Source organism: Alnus glutinosa, chromosome 11, assembly GCF_958979055.1.
Source record: "Alnus glutinosa chromosome 11, dhAlnGlut1.1, whole genome shotgun sequence".
Classification (NCBI taxonomy): domain Eukaryota; kingdom Viridiplantae; phylum Streptophyta; class Magnoliopsida; order Fagales; family Betulaceae; genus Alnus; species Alnus glutinosa.
In genome coordinates this window covers 23,822,686-23,844,938 of record NC_084896.1, presented here as the reverse complement: position 1 = coordinate 23,844,938, position 22,253 = coordinate 23,822,686, and the positions used below count along the sequence as shown (strand labels likewise).

The 22,253-nt window shown below is 35.1% G+C and overlaps 1 protein-coding gene across 1 annotated transcript; it reads right to left on the bottom strand.

Annotated features, from left to right (window-relative positions):
* Positions 1-203: 203 nt before the first annotated feature.
* On the bottom strand, positions 204-12,653 carry LOC133882524 (QWRF motif-containing protein 2). The gene is made up of 6 exons (XM_062321724.1): positions 10,742-12,653; positions 5,219-5,338; positions 4,094-4,210; positions 3,894-3,983; positions 1,127-1,234; positions 204-570 (listed from the first exon to the last, which is right to left on the bottom strand). The coding sequence occupies exons 1-6, from the start codon at positions 12,278-12,280 to the stop codon at positions 490-492; spliced, it is 2,055 nt and encodes a 684-aa protein (XP_062177708.1). The 5' UTR covers positions 12,281-12,653; the 3' UTR covers positions 204-489.
* Positions 12,654-22,253: the final 9,600 nt, after the last annotated feature.

Genomic DNA, 22,253 nt, shown 5'->3' with positions numbered 1-22,253 from the left:
TATAAACATTTGGCTGTAATTGTCTCCCTTAATAACTGCATTTATAGTATAACAATAATGGCAATGGTATGGCTTAGGTGCTGTACAAAAACTACAGCATATCTGCAGTAATTTTTTCAAGAGTCCAGATTTGTAGCTTTCTTACAGCACCTTAAGCCAAATCCAAAAGAAATCAAACAGGAGAGCAAATTCAGATGACAAAATGAAGAAAATGGCGATGGACTATTGAAAGTGATCAGAAGAACATTACATATATATACATATACATTTCCTTTTGGCTGAAGGTAGATGAGTAATTGTGTACACAGCTAATTAGTAGGAATCAATTTTCTGTAATCTTCAGATACAAAGAGATAGATGGCAAAGAAGACCCAACTAGGTTACAAAAAAGCCAAATGAGAAGCCAATGCCGCCTCCACCCAGTAGAAAAAGAAAAGGTTGTTGCGTGTAATGTTAGCATCAAGAGTGAATGGTCAGATATGATCAGTTCTACACTCGTGTTGTCAGGCTGCTGGTAGTTGGTACACGGTTAAGTTGTATTAAATGTGTTCTCAAGCTACAGTCCTTGACCTGTTACAAGATTTCAACAAGGGTTTGATAAGATTATAAAATTACAAGTACTAAGCAAAAACATCACTTTTTCAATGTTTTCTCTAAACTTTAATAATTTGCAATGTGGGGTTCTAATCTTTCAACCCCTTTCAATTATCCCATCAGTTGGGATTTTCAGTTAAGTCCTACCGGAAGAAACAAAAGTGACCAATATACTTCTCTATAAAATAAAAAATTCAAAAATAAAAAAGTGAAAAAGAGGAAAAATGACCCTCGGCCACACGTGGGTCGTCCTTTTTCTGATTTTTTCTACTTTTATTATAATTTTATTTTAGTTTTAATTTTTTTTTTATAACTAACAGTATATTTGTATTTTTAGAAATTTCATGGGGATATAATTGACATTTTTACATGTTGGCCATTTTAAGTTGACGAAAAAAATAGACGGTAGGGGGTATTGAATGGAACTGAAAGATTAGAACCCCACATTACAAATTTTTAAGTTTAAGGAAACATTGAAAATCGTGTGGAAGTTCAGGGGGCAAATGAAGTTTTCCCGAAAAAATAAATTTACCTTCATGGCTGCCAAAGTGGACAAAAAATCTTTGGATTGTTCAAGCAAAACCTTTTCTTTTGCGGTCACATTCATGAGTTCAGTCACCAAGGAGTTCATTTCCTCCACCTGTGAATGACATGGTTTTAAATATATCATTAGATTTGCCAAGAAGAGGTGAAGGAAAGCATATGCAAATGGCTTTCAGCCAACCTATTTGAAATAAGCATTTCTTCAATATCCACTTTTTCAGTATTTACCCAACGCTGCAATAAGATTTGAAAGTCTATTTCCCACCGTTAAGGTGGAGAACTGTAGCAAAGAACTAAAAACCAAGTCCTTGACAGCTTTTGGAAATGGAAGCCACACAAGCAAGAACATGTTGTGCAGTCAGTGCTTTTAGGACCAGGTTTGAGGAACAATATTTTTGAAGAATTCCAACTGACTCAAGCTACTGTCTGTCGTACTTAAAAAAAAAAAAAAAAAAAAAAAAAAAAAGAAAAAAGAAAAAAAAAAGCTACTGTCTGTGCACATAAACTTAAAAAATTATACTATGAAACTTGGTCAAATATGTAGGGACAACTAAGGTTGGTGAGGAGTGAAATGTAAATAACGTGTTGGTACTGGATTGAGACGTGGCAAACTTATAGTTATGGAGACTCATTAAGGGACAAGAAATTGCAGCATACCCATATTTCAGTGAGATGCATTGGAAAATATATGATTCAGAGTCTAGAGGCAAATAGTCACCCTTACAAATTGAGGGAGCAATGATGTCTTCCAATGTTGTCAATTCTCCTAGTCTACTTTTGATCTTGGTTTCAATCTATATATCTTGCTACAATCATTAAAAAGGATTAAAAGAACCACAGAATAACTCCTGGTCTAGCTAGGATCCTGGTTTCAATCAATATATTTTGCTCTAACAATAAAAAGATCTAAAAAATATTGAAATGAAATAAAGTCAAAATTCAGAAGTTTGCAGGTTGAGTTTCACAAGCCTTATCAAAAGCTATTTTCAAACAAGTTACAACCACCACATATAATGGGCAAGACAAAAAAAAATTTACTGACAGTACTGCTACATATATTCTATAATTATATATGACACTACATTAGAGTCAATAAATTTTTGATATCTACATTAGAGTCAATAAATAACAAGGGCAGAAAACTAAGGTTAAATGTCTGAACGTTTTTGGTATTTTGATTTGACAGAAAGCTGAGAAGTGTTTTCAGTAGGATCCACATTTGACAAATGTTTTTGTGGGGTCCACAAAAGACAATTGTTTGTTAAACTTTTTGAAAAGTGTTTTGCGTTTTCAAAGAAACAAACACTGAGCTTGTTTATTTTGAAAAAACACGCTTTTTTTTTCATGTGTGGAGCTTGGTTTTTTACTTATAGAAAAATCAAAAAAATAAATAATAGCAAGGTGGCTGCATGGCCACCCTCAGCAGAGGGGGTGGCCGTGCGGCCGCCTCTGTCCTGCTGGAGTGGCCGCACGGCTACCTTGCTCTTGTTGGGGCGGCTGTGCGACCGCCTCATTTTTTTTTTTAAGTAACAAGTTGGCCTCCATCCCTAAAAAATAAGCACATGTTTTCTTAAAATATTCCTATAGGAAGGTGTGAAAAGTTTTCTAAAAAGTGTGTTGGGTATTGTTTTATTAATATTGTCTTTTGTGTTTTAGAAAGTGTTTTGTGTTTTGAAAAGTGAATCTTTGTTAAATGTTTTAAGAAATGTGCGTTTTTGTTCTTGAAAACAGAAAAGAGTTTTTGAAAACTGTAACAAACATAGCCTAAGTGATTGTAGTACATTGAATTCCTTCTAGAACTTTGAAGAAGATATGAGGTGCCAATAAGTTTAGTACTTGTAGCTTTCATAATATATGCTTTAGTGATTCATGAACCCTCCATGGTCACAATAATGAAAGTTTGACTTTCATTTAGAATATTAGACTAAAAAGGTCTTCAGGAAGCAAACTTGTTTAAAGCAAATATGAACCAATTCGTTCATTGATTTTAGTTTTCAATGTTATTAACAATTTAGGCCACTTATCTGACTTCATAAAAATTCAATCTTGTCCATAATTCTACAATTTTCTTCTTAATAAATCATATCCTATGTACATAAAATATGCTAAGTTACACAGGCGTTGGATATTGCTCAAGAGGTATAGGATCTTTCTGGAAAAAACTCTGAACCTTCTTTAAGAGAGTGATTGGGTTAAGCATGAGATGCTAATACCTAAAACCACAAGGCAGCTGTGGGTTACTTTATTCTGAAAGGTTTTGGACAATAACTTGTTGCTTTTAAAAAATTAAGCAAGAAAAGAATATACATGGAATAAGTTGAATGGCTTGAAATAAAATAAAATAAAATAAAAAATTTCTGGAGGATTGCAGTTTCACATGACTGCAAAGAATGGTTGTATACATTATGACTACCATGCTAGCTTCTGGGTACACATTCAGGGAAGGTGACTCCACCTTGCACTTTTGCACTCATATTCATATTCATACATCGTGACTAAGTTTTATGCTGGCCATCAACCTATGCTAAAGCCCCTTCTTTCTCTGGCTTGAGACTGGCCGTGTAAAAGAATTAGAACACTAAGCACTAATAAGGGTGGAGTTTGTGACTCATAACATTATAACAGCTAGGACACAAGTTAAATGCATTACTTATAACAGTAGCCATTTGTCTCGGAATGTTTGCAAGTATAATGCCATGAACTGAGAACATTGCTTTAATGGAAAAACAAATTCAGAAGACTAAAAGTGACATTACCTTGGACAAAAGAGAGCACATTGAGGATGCCATTGCCTGCATCACATCAACTGCTGAACCCACAGCATCTTTCAGATTTTGAATATCAGCCTGATAACATAAAGCAAAAATCGTTAGGAATCTCAACAACACCAATGTCTGAGCCTTTGATAAACTGATAATTGTCTACAAAAATTAAGACAAAAGGATAAAGTACTTACTACTGCTTTGCCAACAACTGGAAGACGAAGAGTACTGGCCTTCAAAGCTTCAGTTGCTCCTTGCAAAGAACTGGAGTGGTCTCTATCCAAAAGGGCCCATTCTTCCAAATAATTGATCTACATTCACCAAGTACAACAAACTTCGTTTATGATGAAGATAATAGAATAAAACAAACACAGCGCTCAAACACATTATACTTTTGGCTTTGTCAATTGAATAATCTAGTGCTTCCTTAAGCAGTGATACCCAACATATAATAAATAAGTCGTAGAAAGTTAGCAACCATTATTCAATCATCCCAAATGAGTGTCCCAGTTTTATATTTTACATTAGTTTTACAACTAAAGTGTAACTTGATTTCTTTCCAACATGATTTCTTTTGTTGCTTGTCAAAAAGCCTGAATGGAGAGTAAATAAAGAGTTGTAACAGCCTGGTCGAAAGCCAGCAAATGATACTTGACAGCTCCTTAATGGCAGGAAATAACCTGATGTTGGTAAAACTTCTAGCGGCCTAGCAACAGTATGATTTGGCCTAGGGAGTGGAATTGGAGATCTAGAATGCCAATATTTCTGTTGTTTGTATGTCTTGTTGCTGTTCACCTTATTAAGAAAAAAGGAGAAAACTCAAGTACGGGAGTACAGAAACATTACCCTAGATGTTACAATCTACAATTCAAAAGGGTCAAGAAAGTCAAAAATGAAGAAAGGGCATTGCCTAAGGTAATTATGTTTGTTGCTTGTTCCATCAGTAAATAGAAGAAAGAAACCAATAATCTCTTTCACTTCCATGAAGGTCTCCACAAAAATATTGACAGAAGTGCCCATGGCCAAGCAGAACATAGTTCTCTGAATGTTTCTACGTCATTTGATGTGGATGATTGATCAGCTTTCCTACAGTTAAAATAAGTGGACAGCTAGATGTTTTTCCAAGTATGTCCCATATCCAAAGTCACTGGGTATTCAATAGCCGAGTGCATAATAAACATAGAACTGATTTCAATATAGCACCAATGAGCTTTAGCTTAAATGATACTTTGTAGCAAGATAGAGGGTGAGGTCAAGTCCCACCAGGTGCGTGTGTAACTTATCAATGAAAAAAAATATAGTAAAGCTCTGAATCTTACTTGTCCCCTGAGGATGGAAGTTAGCTTCAATTTTTTCCTCAGCAATAGCAACTTGATTCTTTTTAGTGTGACAGTGTGCCGTAATTCTGAGATTGTTACCCATGCATTCCACAGATTTTTCTGATGCAAAGAATAACATTCTGATAAGACCAGTGGACTAAATATTGCAATGATCATCCTGAAAAGCTTTGCAACTAACTGATTTTCATTACATAATATGCAGCTCACGATGGTACCATGGACAATTTTTTTAACAGGGAAGTGACAGCAAGTTCTAAAATTAAAACAAAGGCCTAGTATGGTTAAAACAAAAGCCAAAATTGTCAGGAAAATGCAAAGCCAAACAGAATGTATTAATGCATTTGTTGAAATCACTGCAACAACAAAAAAACCCCAGATTCATTCAGTGGGTGTGGTAGAGCTCACTCAACCTGACAATTAAACTGCTAAAGATCAGCTTGATTCAAACCTAACTGATAAAGTTCAACCTAAGCTGTCATAGGACCACAGGTTCATTCAAACAAGAACATGCCTAAAAGCTCATTCTTACCAGAGCTTGACAAAACTAGATTACCTTTTACTGAAAGAAACAATTTTTATTAGCATGGTAAAAATACGATTTTAAAGAGAAAAAAAAAAAATCCAAAGTTCATCTAAAGCAGATGCGATCTGCTGATTCCCTGGTACATCTGCAATTTGTGAGGTAAGCTTGCGACTAAATTGAGAGGGTTTTTTTTTTTTTTTTTTTTTTCTAATTTATGTTTTATTATTATTTATGACGAGGAATCCCTTTAAGGGTGTATCCACCCTTATCAGGTAAACTTCAAACCCGTGTAAAACGCTCCCTCCACACGAATCAGGTAATACTACGGCTTCGTCGGCGGGCTGGGTTCAAGGAATTGTTTGCACTCACAGGGATTCGAACCTTAGACCTCATGGGACTACCACAAAGACCAAGGCCCTTACCACTTGAGCCAACCCCTTGAGGTTTAAATTGAGACATAATCAAGATAAACAAGTAAAGTAGGGGAAAATTGATTTATTAAATGAGAAGAACAAAGAACACATTAAATACATTTCAGTAAAGAGAACTTACTTTTATAAATTGCAAAAATAGGTTCTTATCATATTAGGGATACTTGAAAGTAGTAGTGAAGTTCCAATTTACACGCACAAAAATCAGTTCACGTAAATCATTTGCAACATCATCATGAACATGCAAATTTTGCATTTGTTAGGGAAACTTGGAGAAGAAAACACAACAAAGATATGGGTTCTATCACATTGAGAGGAAAGTACAAATGGTAAGATGAAATTAAGCTAAAGGGATATTTCTCGTTTATAATGCAACATTTAAGGCGTTCAACATCCCAACAGACTACTTATATGAAATATGTCTCACTATTAGTGAATTGATATGCCTCACAATGTTGAAAATGAGATCACTGATTTATCAAACTTCCTTTTCGACACTAACTTAACCATTGCAGGTCAGCAAAGTGAACCCTTTGTAACCACACATCTAGATTCATTAAAATCTTCCCTTACTTGTGGCCAAAAGAATGAAATTTTGTTTTGTTTCATTTGAAACGCATAAAAGTTCTGCTACTGACTGAAGCCAACATAAAACGTCTCACAATTGTCAAATTCATTAGTTTCTATATAAAATGGTAAGCAAATTGATTCTTTCTAATCAGCTCTAATGTGTTTCAAATGAAAATTGTTTTCTGACGTGGATGCATTTGTGCGCTTCAGCAAGGGTGATATTTTCATAAACTTTTCAAGAACATAAAAATTTGATGGATCCTTAAGTCATTAGCAGGAATTACAAATTAAATCACATGATGGGAAAGGTTTAATATTGATGTCAAAATCTTTAATAATTTCTTGTAAGTATTACTCCTTGCATTGATTTCATAAATTTCCTTCACAACTATACTTCATAGAATATGTTCTACATATTTTTAGAGTCAAATCTATAAATTTAATACATCAAGATCAGATGAATACAGACTACATCATTTCCAATAGTAAGAAACAGCTTAAAGTTGGTTGTACAGTATTACTAAGCTCCATTTTGTATCATTTTACTGTATAATGCTCTTCATAAAACTGCATCTATATAGTCATGATGACAGACGCAATGATTATATTCATATTATTGCATGACCTTTAACACCTTATTAATGGCAAGGATACCTTAAAAAGTTTGTGCATATGACAAGGTCTTCCCTTAGGTCCTAGATTAGGGTCCTCTAACATGCTTATTTATTTTTATTTTTTTTTTAAGTAATGTCAATTCATTAATAAAGCGCAGAAGGGCACAACCTTAGTACACAAGAAGTATACAAGAGAACCCCTAATAGGAACGAACAGAAAATAAATTTAAAAAATCTGCATAAGTAAAAACACTCAAGCTATGATGACCGCTATCCAAATATATAACATGTTAAAGCAAACGCTTCCGTGACTCCAACATCGATGTCTCTACATCTTCAAATTGTATGATTAGGGTCCTCTAACATGCTTATTGTATAAGCATCTAACACAATCAAATGACTATCAATAAAGTCTAGTTAACAAATTATAAAAAACCCCAAAGGATTGGCTCAAATGGTAAGGGCATTGGTCTTTGTGGTAGTCCCATGAGATCTAAGGTTTGAATCCCTTTGGGTGCAAACAATTCTTTGGGGCCAGCCCGCCAGCGAAGCCGGAGTATTATCCAATCCGTGTAGAGGGGGCACTTTACATGGTTTTGAGGTTTACTTGACAAGGATGGGTACACGAAGTAACACTGCTTTGGAGGGGTTCCTCGTTATATATATATATATATATATATATATATATATATATATATATATATATATATATAATTTATTAAAAGTATTCTAGTTTCTTATGAATGTCCATCCTTTAAAGGAAGTTGCATCATCACTCCAAAACTTTCCAATTTTGGACCAATTTGAGATGTCTTATCAGAGCGAAATTCAATTATAAGTCTTGCCATCATTCATAATATGAATACTGATCCAAAAATCCTAAAGCAACAACAAGAATTCTTATTACATTCTTTAAAAGAGAATAAGAAGACATTAACCTTGACTTTATTCACCATTTGTTGAGATTGAATTCAACGGTAAAATCTTTTTATCCAACTTCCAGGCCCGCGTAAATTTGGGTAGATTTTTTTTTTTTTTTTTTTTTTTTATAAGTAATCAAAATATTATTAGAAGTGCAAAGCACAACCCAAGTACACAAAAAGTATACAAGAAAAACGCCTATCTAGAAAGAGAAAAAAGAACAAGAAAATCATTAAAGGAAAGCACAATTACTAGATGTTTTTACAAATCTAATTGCGACAACAAAGTTTTGAGCTAGCATCATACAGCATGAAAGGAAAGCACAATTACTACATGTCTAGACAAGGCACACCTTGAGTTGCTCCATAAATAGGTAAAAGGAAAATATTTAAAATGTATGCATTCTTTTCCTTTTTGATAAGTAGACGCAGATATGGTTGATATTAGAAACATGGACAAGCTTAAAAGAAACTCAACACAAGAAGTTTTTCATTAGATACTTAAACCAAAGTAATATTTTTTTTTATAAGTAATCAAGATGTCATTAAAAGCGTAAGACGCTTCCAAGTACACAGGAAGTATACAAAAGAAAACGCCTCTAGAATGAGAAAAAAGAACAAGGAAATTATGATAACTAATCACCAAATGAAAAACAGAAGCAGCTGTCCAAAGATACAGAGTATAGAAAAATAAAGCCTTAAATCTCTTCCAAAGTCATCTCACGGTCTTCAAAACTTCTTTCATTCATTTCCCTCCATAGATACCAGAACAGACACGAAGGCACCATCTTCCACACAACAGCACCAAGCACTACCAGCAGTCCACCAACATGCATATAAGTAGACTTCTCGTCTAGACATAACCCAAGACAGCTCAAATCCACTGAAGAAAACATCCTAAGGCCTCAGCAATCTCACAATAGAGAAGACTTAAACTAAAGTAATTATAGCTGTCTATAAGATTCTTCTCCTTTGTGGCTGACTCTACTTCATTTAAAGCCATTTTCTCCATATATCATAGGCCATCATGCACAAGCTCAACAGCTAAAGCCACCCTCTTCTATTGCCTTTACTTGTCCTTCATCTAGCTCTTATACTCAATCTCAAATTTGCACCTATTGACTTATAGCTTGTGTTAAAGTGTCTCACATTGCTAAGAGATCCTTGTCTTGTAGACTTTATAAGCCATGGACACCCCTCCTCTCTCAAGGCGTCTTAGAGAGAGGATTGGGCCTTCCCTCCCGCTGCCACTCTGATGCAATACACGTGATTGGACAATAGTGACACACGTGAGGGTGCGTGTTAAGTATCCCCCTTTCCTAAGGCGTCTTAGAGAGAGGATTGGGCCTTCCCTCCCGCTGCCACTCTGATGCAATACACGTGATTGGACAATAGTGCCACACGTGAGGGGGCATGTTAAGTATCCCCCTTTCCTAAGGCGTCCTTTGAGAGTGAGTAAGGCCCATGGACTTTTACATGGTATCAGAGCAGGTTCATTTGACAATGATGGGCCTTTCCCTCCCGTTGTTGAACACGTGTTTAGCCAAAGATGACACACGTGAGGGGGCGTGTTAAAGTGTCCCACATTGCTAAGAGATCCTTGTCTTGTAGACTTTATAAGCCATGGACACCCCTTCTCTCTCAAGGCGTCTTAGAGAGAGGATTGGGCCTTCCTTCCCGCTGCCACTCTGATGCAATACACGTGATTGGACAATAGTGCCACACGTGAGGGGGCGTGTTAACTATCCCCCTTTCCTAAGGCGTCTTAGAGAGAGGATTGGGCCTTCCCTCCCACTGCCACTCTAATGCAATACACGTGATTAGACAATAGTGCCACACGTGAAGGGGCGTGTTAAGTATCCCCCTTTCCTAAGGCGTCCTTTGAGAGTGAGTAACGCCCATGAACTTTTACAGCTTGTGGTTAAAACATTCAAGCCAACCAATGAGCTTTAGCTCAGCTAGTACTTCATTACTTTGTAGCAAGGTGGAGGGTGGGGTTCAAGTCTCATAGGGTGCGTGTGTAACTTACTAATTGAAAAAAATAATAATAATAAATAACCAAAAAAAAAAAGCCACACATTACTGGTTCAAACACAAGGAAAGATAAACTTAAGGGTTATGTAATACCAAATTCCAATTACATTAAACAAAGACACTGCAGTGCTCATTAGGATAAATCTAGAGGAATTCACCAGGAAAAAACAAATGTATTTAGGTGTTACTAAGCTTTCAGATTAACCATTCAATTCATTCAGTGGACGAAATTTAGCACAGTGAAGCATTGTAATTGTTGCTTTAGATGTGCTACTGTTATGTTGAAGAGCGTTCAAGATGACCCTTGCTGAGTAAAGGAAATCATGCCCATACTAACATTAATTGAATTAGAAGAATTAAGAGAAGATGCCAATATATTGAAAACAATGCAATGAACAGCCTAGCCATACCTCAGCATTCAGTGTCTGCACCAAGAAGGTAACATCTGCCCTTGCATTAACAAACCGCCATTGCAGGTAGCGGTTATACAGAAGCCTCAACAAGTGTGCATCAAGAATGCGATCTTCCCCTATCTTCCCTCTCCGAATATCAACAGAGAAACTGAGAATCGAAGGCGTACTTGAATTACTACTCAATGAGCCAGAAATAGAATTCCTGACCCGAGAAGGACTAGAAATCCCTCTCGAAGGAGAAGTTCCTCTCGCAGGAGACGAAGCTGAAGATGTCCAAAGCTTACTTGGCGATGCAGGCCGCATGGCTCCCCTAATAGGTGAAGACATTGTTCGTGGAGAGGACAATGGGCCATCACTAACAAACTTTTTCGACTGAACAAGCTTTGCCGGCACAGCCATTCTCGACCCGGGGCTCGTGGATAGTGGCGACCCTGGATCCTGCAGGCGGCGCAATCGACTATTCGTCTCCTGCCAGAACCTTGCAGACACAGCAATCCCTCGAGGCCCCCCACCTCTTCCCTTGGCAATAATCCCACCACAATCTTGCACTCCTGAAGTGCTACCAGAGGACACACTATCTGTATCAGATGCAGTGAGATCAGAAGGCACAGAAGACTCATTCACTGAATTGGCATCTGGGTTTTGCTGACCACCTTTCAATAACTCAGCAGCATTGCCCAAATCCAAGCTTACCCTCCCATCAAACGAAGCCCTCCTACCGTCACCAATCACCATCGAACTATGCAATGCTCGAACAAGCTTCCCAGATCCCATTCCAACTATCTTCCTATCAACAGCACCACCATTCCCACAATCCAAACTCCTCGACAACAACGGATTATCCGAACCTGAATTAGTCGAATTAAGTTGCCGGGTCCTACCAGGCCACCGATGCTGCTCCATTGGCCTAGAATTCTCCGCCTGATCTCCTACTCTAACTGGGGTCCCCCTCCGCCGCTCCGGCGTACCCTTCCTCGCATTGCTCAAGCTCGGCGTTTGCGCCTTCGTCTTGCTAATCGGAAGCGAAAACGCCTCTCCCTGAAACGACACCGATAAACTCCGAGTGGAAGTGACCAAGAGCTTCGTAGCCGCCGATACTTCGGTGCCATTGGCGTGTTTCGAGTCAGGTACCGCCGTCATCGGCCGAGGCGTAATGGGTCGCCTCCGGTCCACCGATTGGGACCGTTTTGTGGCCGTGGAAGTGCCTAATGTGGTCGATAAATGTGTGGAATTGTTGGAACGAGACAGCAAAGGAGATGCGAATCTCCTAGAACTCGAAGACGAAGAAGAAGTAGTGGTTGTGGTTGTGGTTGTGGTTGTGGAAGTCGAAGTAGAAGTAGAAGTAGAAGTAGAGGGAGACATGTACCTGGAAGAGACCTGTCTGCCTCTGGGTCTTCTGGGCTGATTTCCAAGGCCATTGTCTTTCTCCGACGGTAGCAGAGGGGGTCGTTGGAGATGGGTTTGTTGTTGTTGTTGTTGTTGGGAAGTGGTCTTGGGGTTTGTGGAAGCAGCTGCTTCAGTAACAGCAGCCACCATTATAGGACTATTCTGGGAATTTTCCTCTCTCTCTCTCTCCCTCCCCCTCTCACATTGCCTCTCAAAATAAAGGGTTTTGGTCTCAACCCGAAACCCAAACCCCACTCATGGCTGGAGATCAAGAAATTTTGGAAGAAACGCAAATGGAGAAATGGGTTTGTGAAGGATTCAGCATTTCTGGAGAGGTACCACCGGAACGAGAAGAAGAAGCGAAGCAGAAGCACTGCAGCAGTGTGTGATATCTTCTGGGTTTTGAGAGAGAGAGAGAGAGAGTAGGTGAGGGTCAGGGTGAGATTTGGGAGTGGTCGGAGGTATGTGCTTTTTGGGTTTGCGTTCGGGTCTCTGTGAATCTTTGGAGGGACGTTACGTTAATCTAATTTGGTTTCAACTAATTAAGCACGCCATTTTCGGTTCGTCACCATTTTTTCTCAAGAAAAATGCAGCTTTTTATTATAATTCTTTTATAATCTATGAGTATTAACTACTGTAAATAAATTAAGTAATAAAATTTGACAAATAAATTTAGGATAAATTCATAATTGATAAAATAATTAAATATGTATAATTGACAAATTAGTTACTATAATTGTTTTACTAATTATGAACTACTCATAGTGTAACTCATAATAGCATATATAGGAAGGTAAAGATTAAATAAAGAGTTAATCAAAATTTGTATATACTTCAAGAACAAATATATATGGTAGATGTGTAATGCTGCTACACGTACGAACTGCCTTACGAGTTGATGCGTACTGCCACATTAGTAATAAAAGATTATACTACACCAAATCTCGCTCGAAGATGGTTGTTACATACTCGACGCTTATTTTACTGGGCAGATGTAGTAATATCCATTAACTTTTAAGTCAACATCTATTAAAAAAAAAAAAATCAATAACCGATGAGCACCGCCACATCCTCGATAAGTATTTAGAATTACTCTTGAAAATCTTAGATTTATATTTTTTTAGGATAACTTCACAAAAGGGTATCGAATTATATGCCGTTTTGAGATAATGGTACTAAACTAGCAAACGTCTCAAACTGGAGTATTCAAGTTTCCAAACGTTTCACTTAATGGTACTCCATTAGAATTTGCTGTTTAATCCTGCAAAAATTCTCAAAATACCCATGTGTTTATTTTTTAAAAAAAAAAAAAATAGAAAATTTTTCAAAGATTCAAGCATGGGTATTTTTACAAATTTCGTTAAATTCTGACCAACACCTAGATCCTAGCATTTTTTTTTTTTCTAAAAAAATTATGAGTATTTTGAGTACTCCGTTAAAATTTAACAACAAATCCTAACGGAGTACTCTTAAGTGAAACGTTTGAAAACTTAGATACCCCAGTTTGAGACATTTGTTAGGTCAGTATATTTATCTCAAAACGGCTTATAATTCGATACCTTTTTGAGAAGTTATCTCTTCCTCTTTCTTTTTCTTTTTCTTTTTCTTTTTCTTTTTCTTTTTTTTTTTTTTCTTTTTTTCTCTTTTTGTTTGGGGTAATTATCAAAGTGAGTCCTACAAAAGTTAGTTGTCTTGTTTCCATTGACATCTTCTTGTCTCCGGTTCATTTGGTCGTAGGGAGAGCTGTCAAGAGCTTCCTATTTGCTCTAGTGTTACGCAATCAATACACTGAAAAAAAACACCCACAATAAATACCAGGACCCAAGGTCCTCGATGTTGATGGAAGTGCATATATATATATATATATATATATATATTAACATCTTATGTCTTATTTCTTTTTCTTTTTTTGAAAAAAATAAAATAAAATTACAAGTTCTTGAAAGAAAAATATTTTCTTGTATTTTTCTATCATTTCATTTTTAAAATTACTCATCGAATTTGTAAGACTCGCACATTAATATCGTACAGATCCAATAATTAAAAAACAGCATGTCTTTTGTGTCGGTTTAGTAGACTGTGTGTGTGGTTTACTTTGGTAAATTAGTGAAAGTAATTGATTAGCATGTAAATAGAGTTATGAGGGGTGTTAGAGAGACAGAGAAGAATGAGCTAATTACCTACTTGAAAAGAGCTGTCAAGCAAAATGGTGGTTGATGGGAATGGGATCAATGACTTGCGACAACCTTAACCAAATTTAATTAACTTGAAATGACAAGAGGCCTAGTTGTGATATTTGCAAGCCAAGCTATAATAAACCCATTATTAATTAATTAATTAATTAATTAGAGTTATATAGAGATGCCCTATCTCTTTCAGTCTCTATCAATCTATATATGTATCCCCCTTTGCTTTCAACGCAGTTTTGCTTCATGAAAACACTGCTCCAACCTTTTTGCCCTTTGTCTCGGCCACTGCTGAAGTCACCCAAACGCCAGTGCATTCGTTGACAATCCTCAACCAATTAGTTTTCTCAGTCACCTGTGGACTTCCCCCATTAAAAAAATGGTTAACTTCCCACCAGCTTTCAGCAATTATCTGTCCCATCCAATAGTGATTTTCTTCTTCTTTTTGGGATAAGTAATCCAGATTTTATTTACCTTTGTTGTCATTTCTCGGCAATAATCTCACTTGGTCTATCTGAAAAATTATGGGTCTCCAAGTCAATACGAGCTCAAGGACAATTGTAGACCCCAAGACAAGATAGCAAAACTCTCGGATGGGCCCATCCGGGAGATGCGCACCTAGATGAATCGTCCTTGGTCAAGGCTATTTTCAAGAATACATTATAGGAGGCACATACAGATTAAGTCTCGAGAATGGACACATACTAGGACCAAAATTTAACCTTTTCAGCCAAGGCTCGAAACAAGCATGTTTCGAAAACTCATGTCTCATTTTATGAAATTCGGATTAGAACCCTACTCCAAATCGAATTGGGGTAGGAATCTCAATTCAGACCCAGTAAGGACTCTTTAAATAATCTGATCAACATTCATACTCTCAGTTTGACTGGGATAGGACTTCCAGTCCAAATCGAACTCCTAGTCCAAGTTGGAGTAGAAACCACAATCCAGGTTTGCATCCACCTCTTAACCTATAATTAGGCCCTTATATCAAATATAAACCTTAGATTGAATTATTGTTCTTTTGGCATATATTTTTCTCTCGAAGACTTACTTAGGTATCAGAGTGAGACCTCGTCGACACCCCTACAAGTTCTCTCTGATTTTAATTGTTTTGTAATGATCTCGGGGACGTGAAGAACATGTCAATGTCACCTTACCCAAAACTGTTCTAACAATATTGTTGTGCATAAGGCTTTTTATTATTTTCAAAGTCATGTTATGTACCAGACTATTATTTATGTTGATATTCGTCTTTAGATAAGTTATTGTTAAAAGGAAAGAAAAAGAAAAGGAAAATAAAAAATCAATAGTAAATTGAGAGTGCCATGTAGCATAGTGAGATAGAATAAGATCATCTCAATTTCAAATAAAATTAATAGTATCAATTTCAGGATTAGGATCATCTTTAATTATTTACCCGAATTTGAGAGAATTCAGGCAGGCGATTGTGAGAAGCTACTTGTGGGACTCATCTGACCAACTAAAAATTGGGTTGCCCAACCACTTATCTGGTTAGATTTCTCACAATCACCTGCCTGAATTCTCTGAAATTTGGACAAATAATTGTAGAAGATCTTAATCCTCAATTTCAATATAATGGTATAGATTTAAAATTGGTGTATATAATGATGTCTACGAAATCAATGTTAATATGTATTTTTAAAAATTTAAATAATATGGAATCATGTACATCGATAGATGCACAAACTTTAAATCATTACCATTATTTTATTTAAAATGAAGAGGATCTTATTCTAGTGATATAATGATGTAGTATACAGCATTACTCTTATTGTTATTGTTATCATTTTTATTGAATTATTATTATTTTCAAAGATAGTTGTTATGAATATATGATTGTTAATATATTTTAGGGTGTATTTTATTTTTGAAAAAGCATTATGACGTGAAATAAAAGTGAAAAAAAAAGTTTTGAATGTTTTGTGTTTTAGGTTATTTGTTAATATTTTTATTTTTAGAAAATAAAATAAAAAAGAAGAATTAATAAACAAAGTCATTTTTTACAACAAGTCTTTTACAAATTGACATAATCGTTCAAATGACACTTACCACATTAGTTATTAAAATTTAAAATGTCATTAAGCAATCCACATAACACTCATCATATTTACAAACTAACTACCGTGATGATATTAAAATATAAACTTAATTCAACAATTTTTATAAAATATGGACCGCCACGTAAATTAAATTTGTAAGAAAATGTAATAAAATAACTACCTATCGTGATAATGTAATAAAAGAACTAATACTTATTACATTTACAAATTAACTACTGTGATAATTCACATTACACTTATCACATTATTAAAATATAAACTTAATTCAATAAATCTATAAAATATGGCCCGCCACGGAAATTAAATTTGTAAGAAAATGTAATAAAAAAAGTATAAGGCCACATATACAACAACTGTACAACAATCTCTCATATGAGGGTGGGTTCCACATATTAGAGTACATCCTCATGTAAGGAATTGTTGTACAGTTGTTGTATTGGTGTTGTACAAGAATCAAATCTCTTTTCGTTTTTAAAATAATTGAGTCCTTCTCCAACATAGTTGACTGGTTGTGACTCTGTGCAGAAATGGGAAACAGTGAAGTCTAGCATACTAGATAGCTGATGGGCAGGTATTTGTTGCAAATAGACTGCTCTGACAATTACAATAGTAAAAGCCCAAATATATATAAAAAGAAAAAAGAAAAAGAAAAGGCATGATTAGTGTTAGATTATTCTAATCCTCACGTTCAAACGAAATTAATAGATAGTTATTCCTTAATACATCTCTATGCCTGTTAAGTGGTGAGAAAACCAATGAATCAATGATAAAACAAGAGAAACTTTTGGATATCCCGATGTAATGTGGACAAAATTATTTTGTTTTAGAATGTATATTAAGTTAATATTTCATCATTTTTTTAAGACATCCAAAGCATGGACAAAATTGTTTGCAAAGAAAAAGGTGCTGATATTATACTATTAGCTTTTATTAACTTTGAATGGGACAAAGTTTTTTTTTTTTAAATTAAGTTTGAGAAAATTCTTCAAATTCAAATTATTAAATTGATATTTATTTTTTAGATAGTGTAATTCTCATATGCATTTATAACCGAGCATATAACATTTGTCCTTAGAGCATATGATTCTCTTTTTTCTTTTTAATATTCAAATGGGGGAGGAGATGTGATTCTCACATGTATTCTAAGTGTTTTAAGAGTAAATATTAATTTAATAGATTGTGTTAAATGAATTTTCTCTATGCATTTTAAAAATGCACGTAAAAATTACGTGTTCTAAGAACATATGCCAATTTAATATGCTGAACTGAAATAATTTTCTCTAATCCATTTTGGAGAATAGCTTCATCCCAACCAAATTTAGTTCCCGTTTGTTAATGTATTTTAGAGGTTTTTTTTTTTTTTTTTTTTTTTGAAGTTTGAAAAAAGTGTTTTGAAATGACATCAAAGTGAAAATTAATTAGATGAATTTATCTTATTTGGAAATAAAAAAAATTTGAAAATAACCAAAAAGCATTTTACACGAGATGAATGTTGCTTTAAGGATAACTGTCAATTTAATATATTGAGTCTCAGAGAAGAATCAACTTTCTTACTCACCCAGTGCTGTTCTGATTGAATTTAAAAGATCTCGCTCGCTGTCAAAGCGCATTTTGTGAAGTGTTCTCCTGTCCCTGTCACCTGAGATAAAGTCAACTGGCAACCGTGATCGGAGTCGTGGCTTTCGTGGTTTGAAGATTCATTCGACAGAGAAGGGCGTGTTGGTTGCCGATACCGAGGTTGAATGAATCATTCCACCTGAACCCACAGGGCGAACCAACAGCAAAAGTAGAGTTTGGCACAGGTCAAAGGGGAAAAGAAATTTTCTCTAACTCAATTTAATAGAAAATTTTGTCCAATATAATTTATTAGTATGTTTCAAAGGTACTGGAGCTGTAAACTTCAAAAGCATAAATGGATAAGATGAAGAGTAATGCTACTCTTTATACCCATTTCACACCGACTCACATGACATGTTTTAAGTAGTTTTATATATCAGTCACTTAAAAAAAAAATGAAGAAAGTAAGTTAAAATACGTCACGTCGAAATGTGTCAAATAAATATATTTGAAGAGTATTATTATTATTATTATTATTATTTTTTTAAAAAAAGAAAGAAACTCAACTCAACCAAGGCTTTGATGTTATCCAAACACAATGACACAATCATAGTGTATAGCACTTTTAATTATTTAGACCTGAATATTAATTACAATACCCAGAATTAATAATTTTACCAGCTATAGCCACTTAAAAAGCTGGAGAATAAAAGTGAGAGACTGCTGTAAGCAAATCTAACAATCAAAATTAATGATTATATATTACTAACCGACATTCATGAAGCTGTTGAGAAACCCCATCCAAGTTGAGTCACCATATAAATTCACCATTTTTTTTTTCTCCTAAAACATGAGGGGAGCAAAAATATGTAGAATAATGTTTAGTTGAACTGCCAAACTTGGGCTATAATATTATGAAATGATGTTGGCTTTGGATTTTTTGAAGCCATGTGACTTAAGGTACACTTCATAGTATAATTGATTTAAAAGTAACACACCCACCAAGTGATGTTTGTTTAATAGGCAATGCTTAGTTGCTTTGAGCATGATTATAAGCTTAGGAGAATGATTTATTGATTTTGTCTGCACCCTCTAGCATTCTTATACATTGCTTCTCCTTTCCACTTCTTCATCCCCACATTGAGAAAGAATGTGTGTATTTGTGTACCAACTAGCATTGTAATCGAGCTGAGCTGAGCTAAGTATTGGATTTTCAGACTCAATTCGGCTAAAAATAATCATGTTCAAACTATTCTTACAAAAACCCTTAGCCGAGTCCTTTTTGAGTATTCGACCGGCTTGGCTCGATTTTTTTTTTTTTTTTTTTTTCAAGTTTGAAAATTAAATTTAAATAATAAAAATTTAAAAGAATGGTTGTGGTGGTTGATAAAATCAAAAGATGTGAAGGCAGAGCTGGCTTGGGTCCTATCGAGAGGGACGAATCAAAAGTATGATGAGGTCTTCTACGGAAGATGACGCTGAGGAGAGATGGGCGGTGGCGGTAGCGGTGGTGCCAAGAGAAGTGAGGGTCGAAGATAAGGGAGAGCCAATACTTGGACACACATCCGAAGTAGAGAAGATGTTAATATATGATAATTGACTATATATAGATTGCTAAGATACTTTTTTTTTTTTTTTTTTTTTACCGAAAGATCTAAGTATTCACTAATCAAAAGATCAAGAACATAAAGCTCTTACATCACAAATCATAAAATTCTGTAAAATCATAATCACATGTTATGAGGTTACATAGTTATAGATACAAACAAAATTCCTACAATAAAGTGTTATCTATGACTTTCATCTTCTGTTAACACATATACAAAAATAGGTAAAGAGCAGATCTGCTCCGATCAGACTAGATCTAAGACAATGGTAGCCAAATATTATTGAAAAATTTATTTAAACCGACCATAAGAGATAACCCCTCACACCTAAGTATTCAGGTCGTGAGAAATAACTCATCACACCTAATTAACCTTCATCTCATAAATCGCCAATGATAGCAGATTTAAAGAGAAGAAAACTCTTATTCAAAGTAAAAACACAACCAGCAAATAGCAGCAATAGCCAGGGAATAGATGAATGTCACAACACGGAAGTAAATAGACGAATATATAGCGGAGATGCCAAAATTATTGATCTGGTCGGAGAATACTTGAAAACAAAAGAAAAAACCAGAATGGGAGGTGGAGGGTAGGAGCGGAGAGTAGAAAGGTAAATGGAGAGAAGACCTCTCAAATCTATTTTCTAAAGGGTGAAATCTACGATCGTGAATGAATTCTTAATTGATAATTGCGGCCTTAGTAGCTCCAACATGCTAACTTACAAGTTATGTTACTATATTAGCATACTACTAATTAATAGTTAATATACTATTAACTATTAATTACACTAAGATACTATCATGGTTAGTAAACTCAATACTTTTAAAGGGATCACAATAAAAGATCATTTTACAATGATGGACAAGACATAGAATAAAATATATAATATGTGTTAGGTATTCGGTTGAACTGAATATGTCACCACCAATCAAATAGAAAAGGGTATACACTTGTCACTCATTTATGGTGCAACCATTTTTTGTTAAAATGCCATGCCTGTGTCACTGGCCCAATCATCTTTCGCATTAATTGACACAATAGCATCGACAAGGTCTGGATGCCACATATTATTTCCTACAGAAAAAAAGGAAAAATTGGTTAAGAGTAAAATTGCTAAAAAAAGGGGCTACAAGAATTTTGCTTGAATGATCCAGAAGAATTGCTTAGGGTATGTTTGGGTGTTGGATTATATTGTATTATATTTTATTATGTTTGAAAATGTTGTTTGGGTGTGCTTTTAAAATTAAAATTGTATTCGGGTTTTACCCGACTCGTTTTTAACCTAATTCAAAAACCATTCAAATATAATTTTAAAACTTAAATTTTTTCAATATTCACAATTTTGAATATAGTAGAATATAGTAAAATATAATAGGAAAAAAAAAATCAAACACCCAAACGAGGAGAAAAATTTAGTCAAGGAGGTTGGTGAAATGGATTGTTTCAGGCACTGGGTGAGTCGCTTGTAGTTCATTATTTGTACACAATTTTCTCGGTCGGTGAAAGATGTAAAGCTTATTTTCTAGGCACATCAGCAGTTTGATTTGTTAGGCTGCATCATATCAGCTGAAACTGACTGATAAGCCTTTCAATTTCATGTATTCTACCCATCACAGTGAGTGTTTGTACAATCAAACAGAGTATTCTAAGTAAATACCAAGAAAACTGGCTCTTGGACCGGCCTCTCATGTGAAGCTTGCGACTTAATCGGTCTATATTGAGAGGGGTGTGAGGCATAGGTCCCGGGTTCGGGTTTATTTGATAGGGCTAAGTACATGAAGTGGCTCTGCATTTAAGGGTTCCTGGTATCCAAAAAAAAAAAAAAAGACCAAGAAAAAACTACAAAATTTTGATTCTCCATAATCTATTAGGATTTGCTTCATGCGTAATAATTGCAATAACTATCGGTGTTTTCGCTGAAACATTGATATTAGCGATGACAAGTCGATTTGCGTGAGGTACTTTTAGCGACGACATGTTAGGCTATAAGTGACGATTTTCATCGTCGCAATAAATAAACAAATACGACGGAACAAACAAACGGTATTTGTCGTCACCGATAGTAGTATTCAGCGGCATCTTGTAGGTTTTTAGGGAAGAGATTAGGTAGTTGTTAACACTGAACTGTTACTGTTATTTTCTTTGGTTTAACATCTGATCAGGTTTAAAAACTATGGCAAACCACCAAAATGTATACTTCAACTTGAAGACAAAATTATTAGGAAAAGAAGCTCATGATTTAAACACCATTTAACGCAAGCCACTAAAGTGTAAATAGTGATCATCTGAATGGTTTCAAAGAAAAGTCACAGAATATTCAGGTATATAAAACATGTGAAAAACACTCTTCTTTTTTTTTTTTTAATAATAATATGTGCTTTCCACGTATTACAAGCAAAGCTATGGCTACCTGTGCTTTGCAAAAGTTATACAAAAGAGTGGCCACCAAATTTTCATTAGGGTTTAGACAATAGCTTGAGATCTAAGTTACCCAATAGCCCCTAATATAAAGGAAAATGCTTTGGGGTACTACAATTTCTTTACAACCTCATGAAATAGTCTATACTTTATGAAAATATAGACCGTCATACGACGGTCTACATTTTAACGGTTGACATGAAAAATATCACATAATAAACGATTTGGAGTAAAAGCTGTGATACGGTAAAACGAATTTAATATCATATGA

What these genes read in the sequence shown, in the direction of transcription:
- LOC133882524 (XM_062321724.1), bottom strand. Translation starts at nt 12,280, where the DNA reads ATGGTGGCTGCTGTTACTGAAGCAGCTGCTTCCACAAACCCCAAGACC. An exon ending in CTTCCATCCTCAGGGGACAA is followed by an intron (nt 4,211 to 5,218) that starts GTAAGATTCAGA and finishes TGGTGAATGTAG; the next exon opens with ATCAATTATTTGGAAGAATG. An exon ending in TGTGCTCTCTTTTGTCCAAG is followed by an intron (nt 1,235 to 3,893) that starts GTAATGTCACTT and finishes TGTCATTCACAG; the next exon opens with GTGGAGGAAATGAACTCCTT.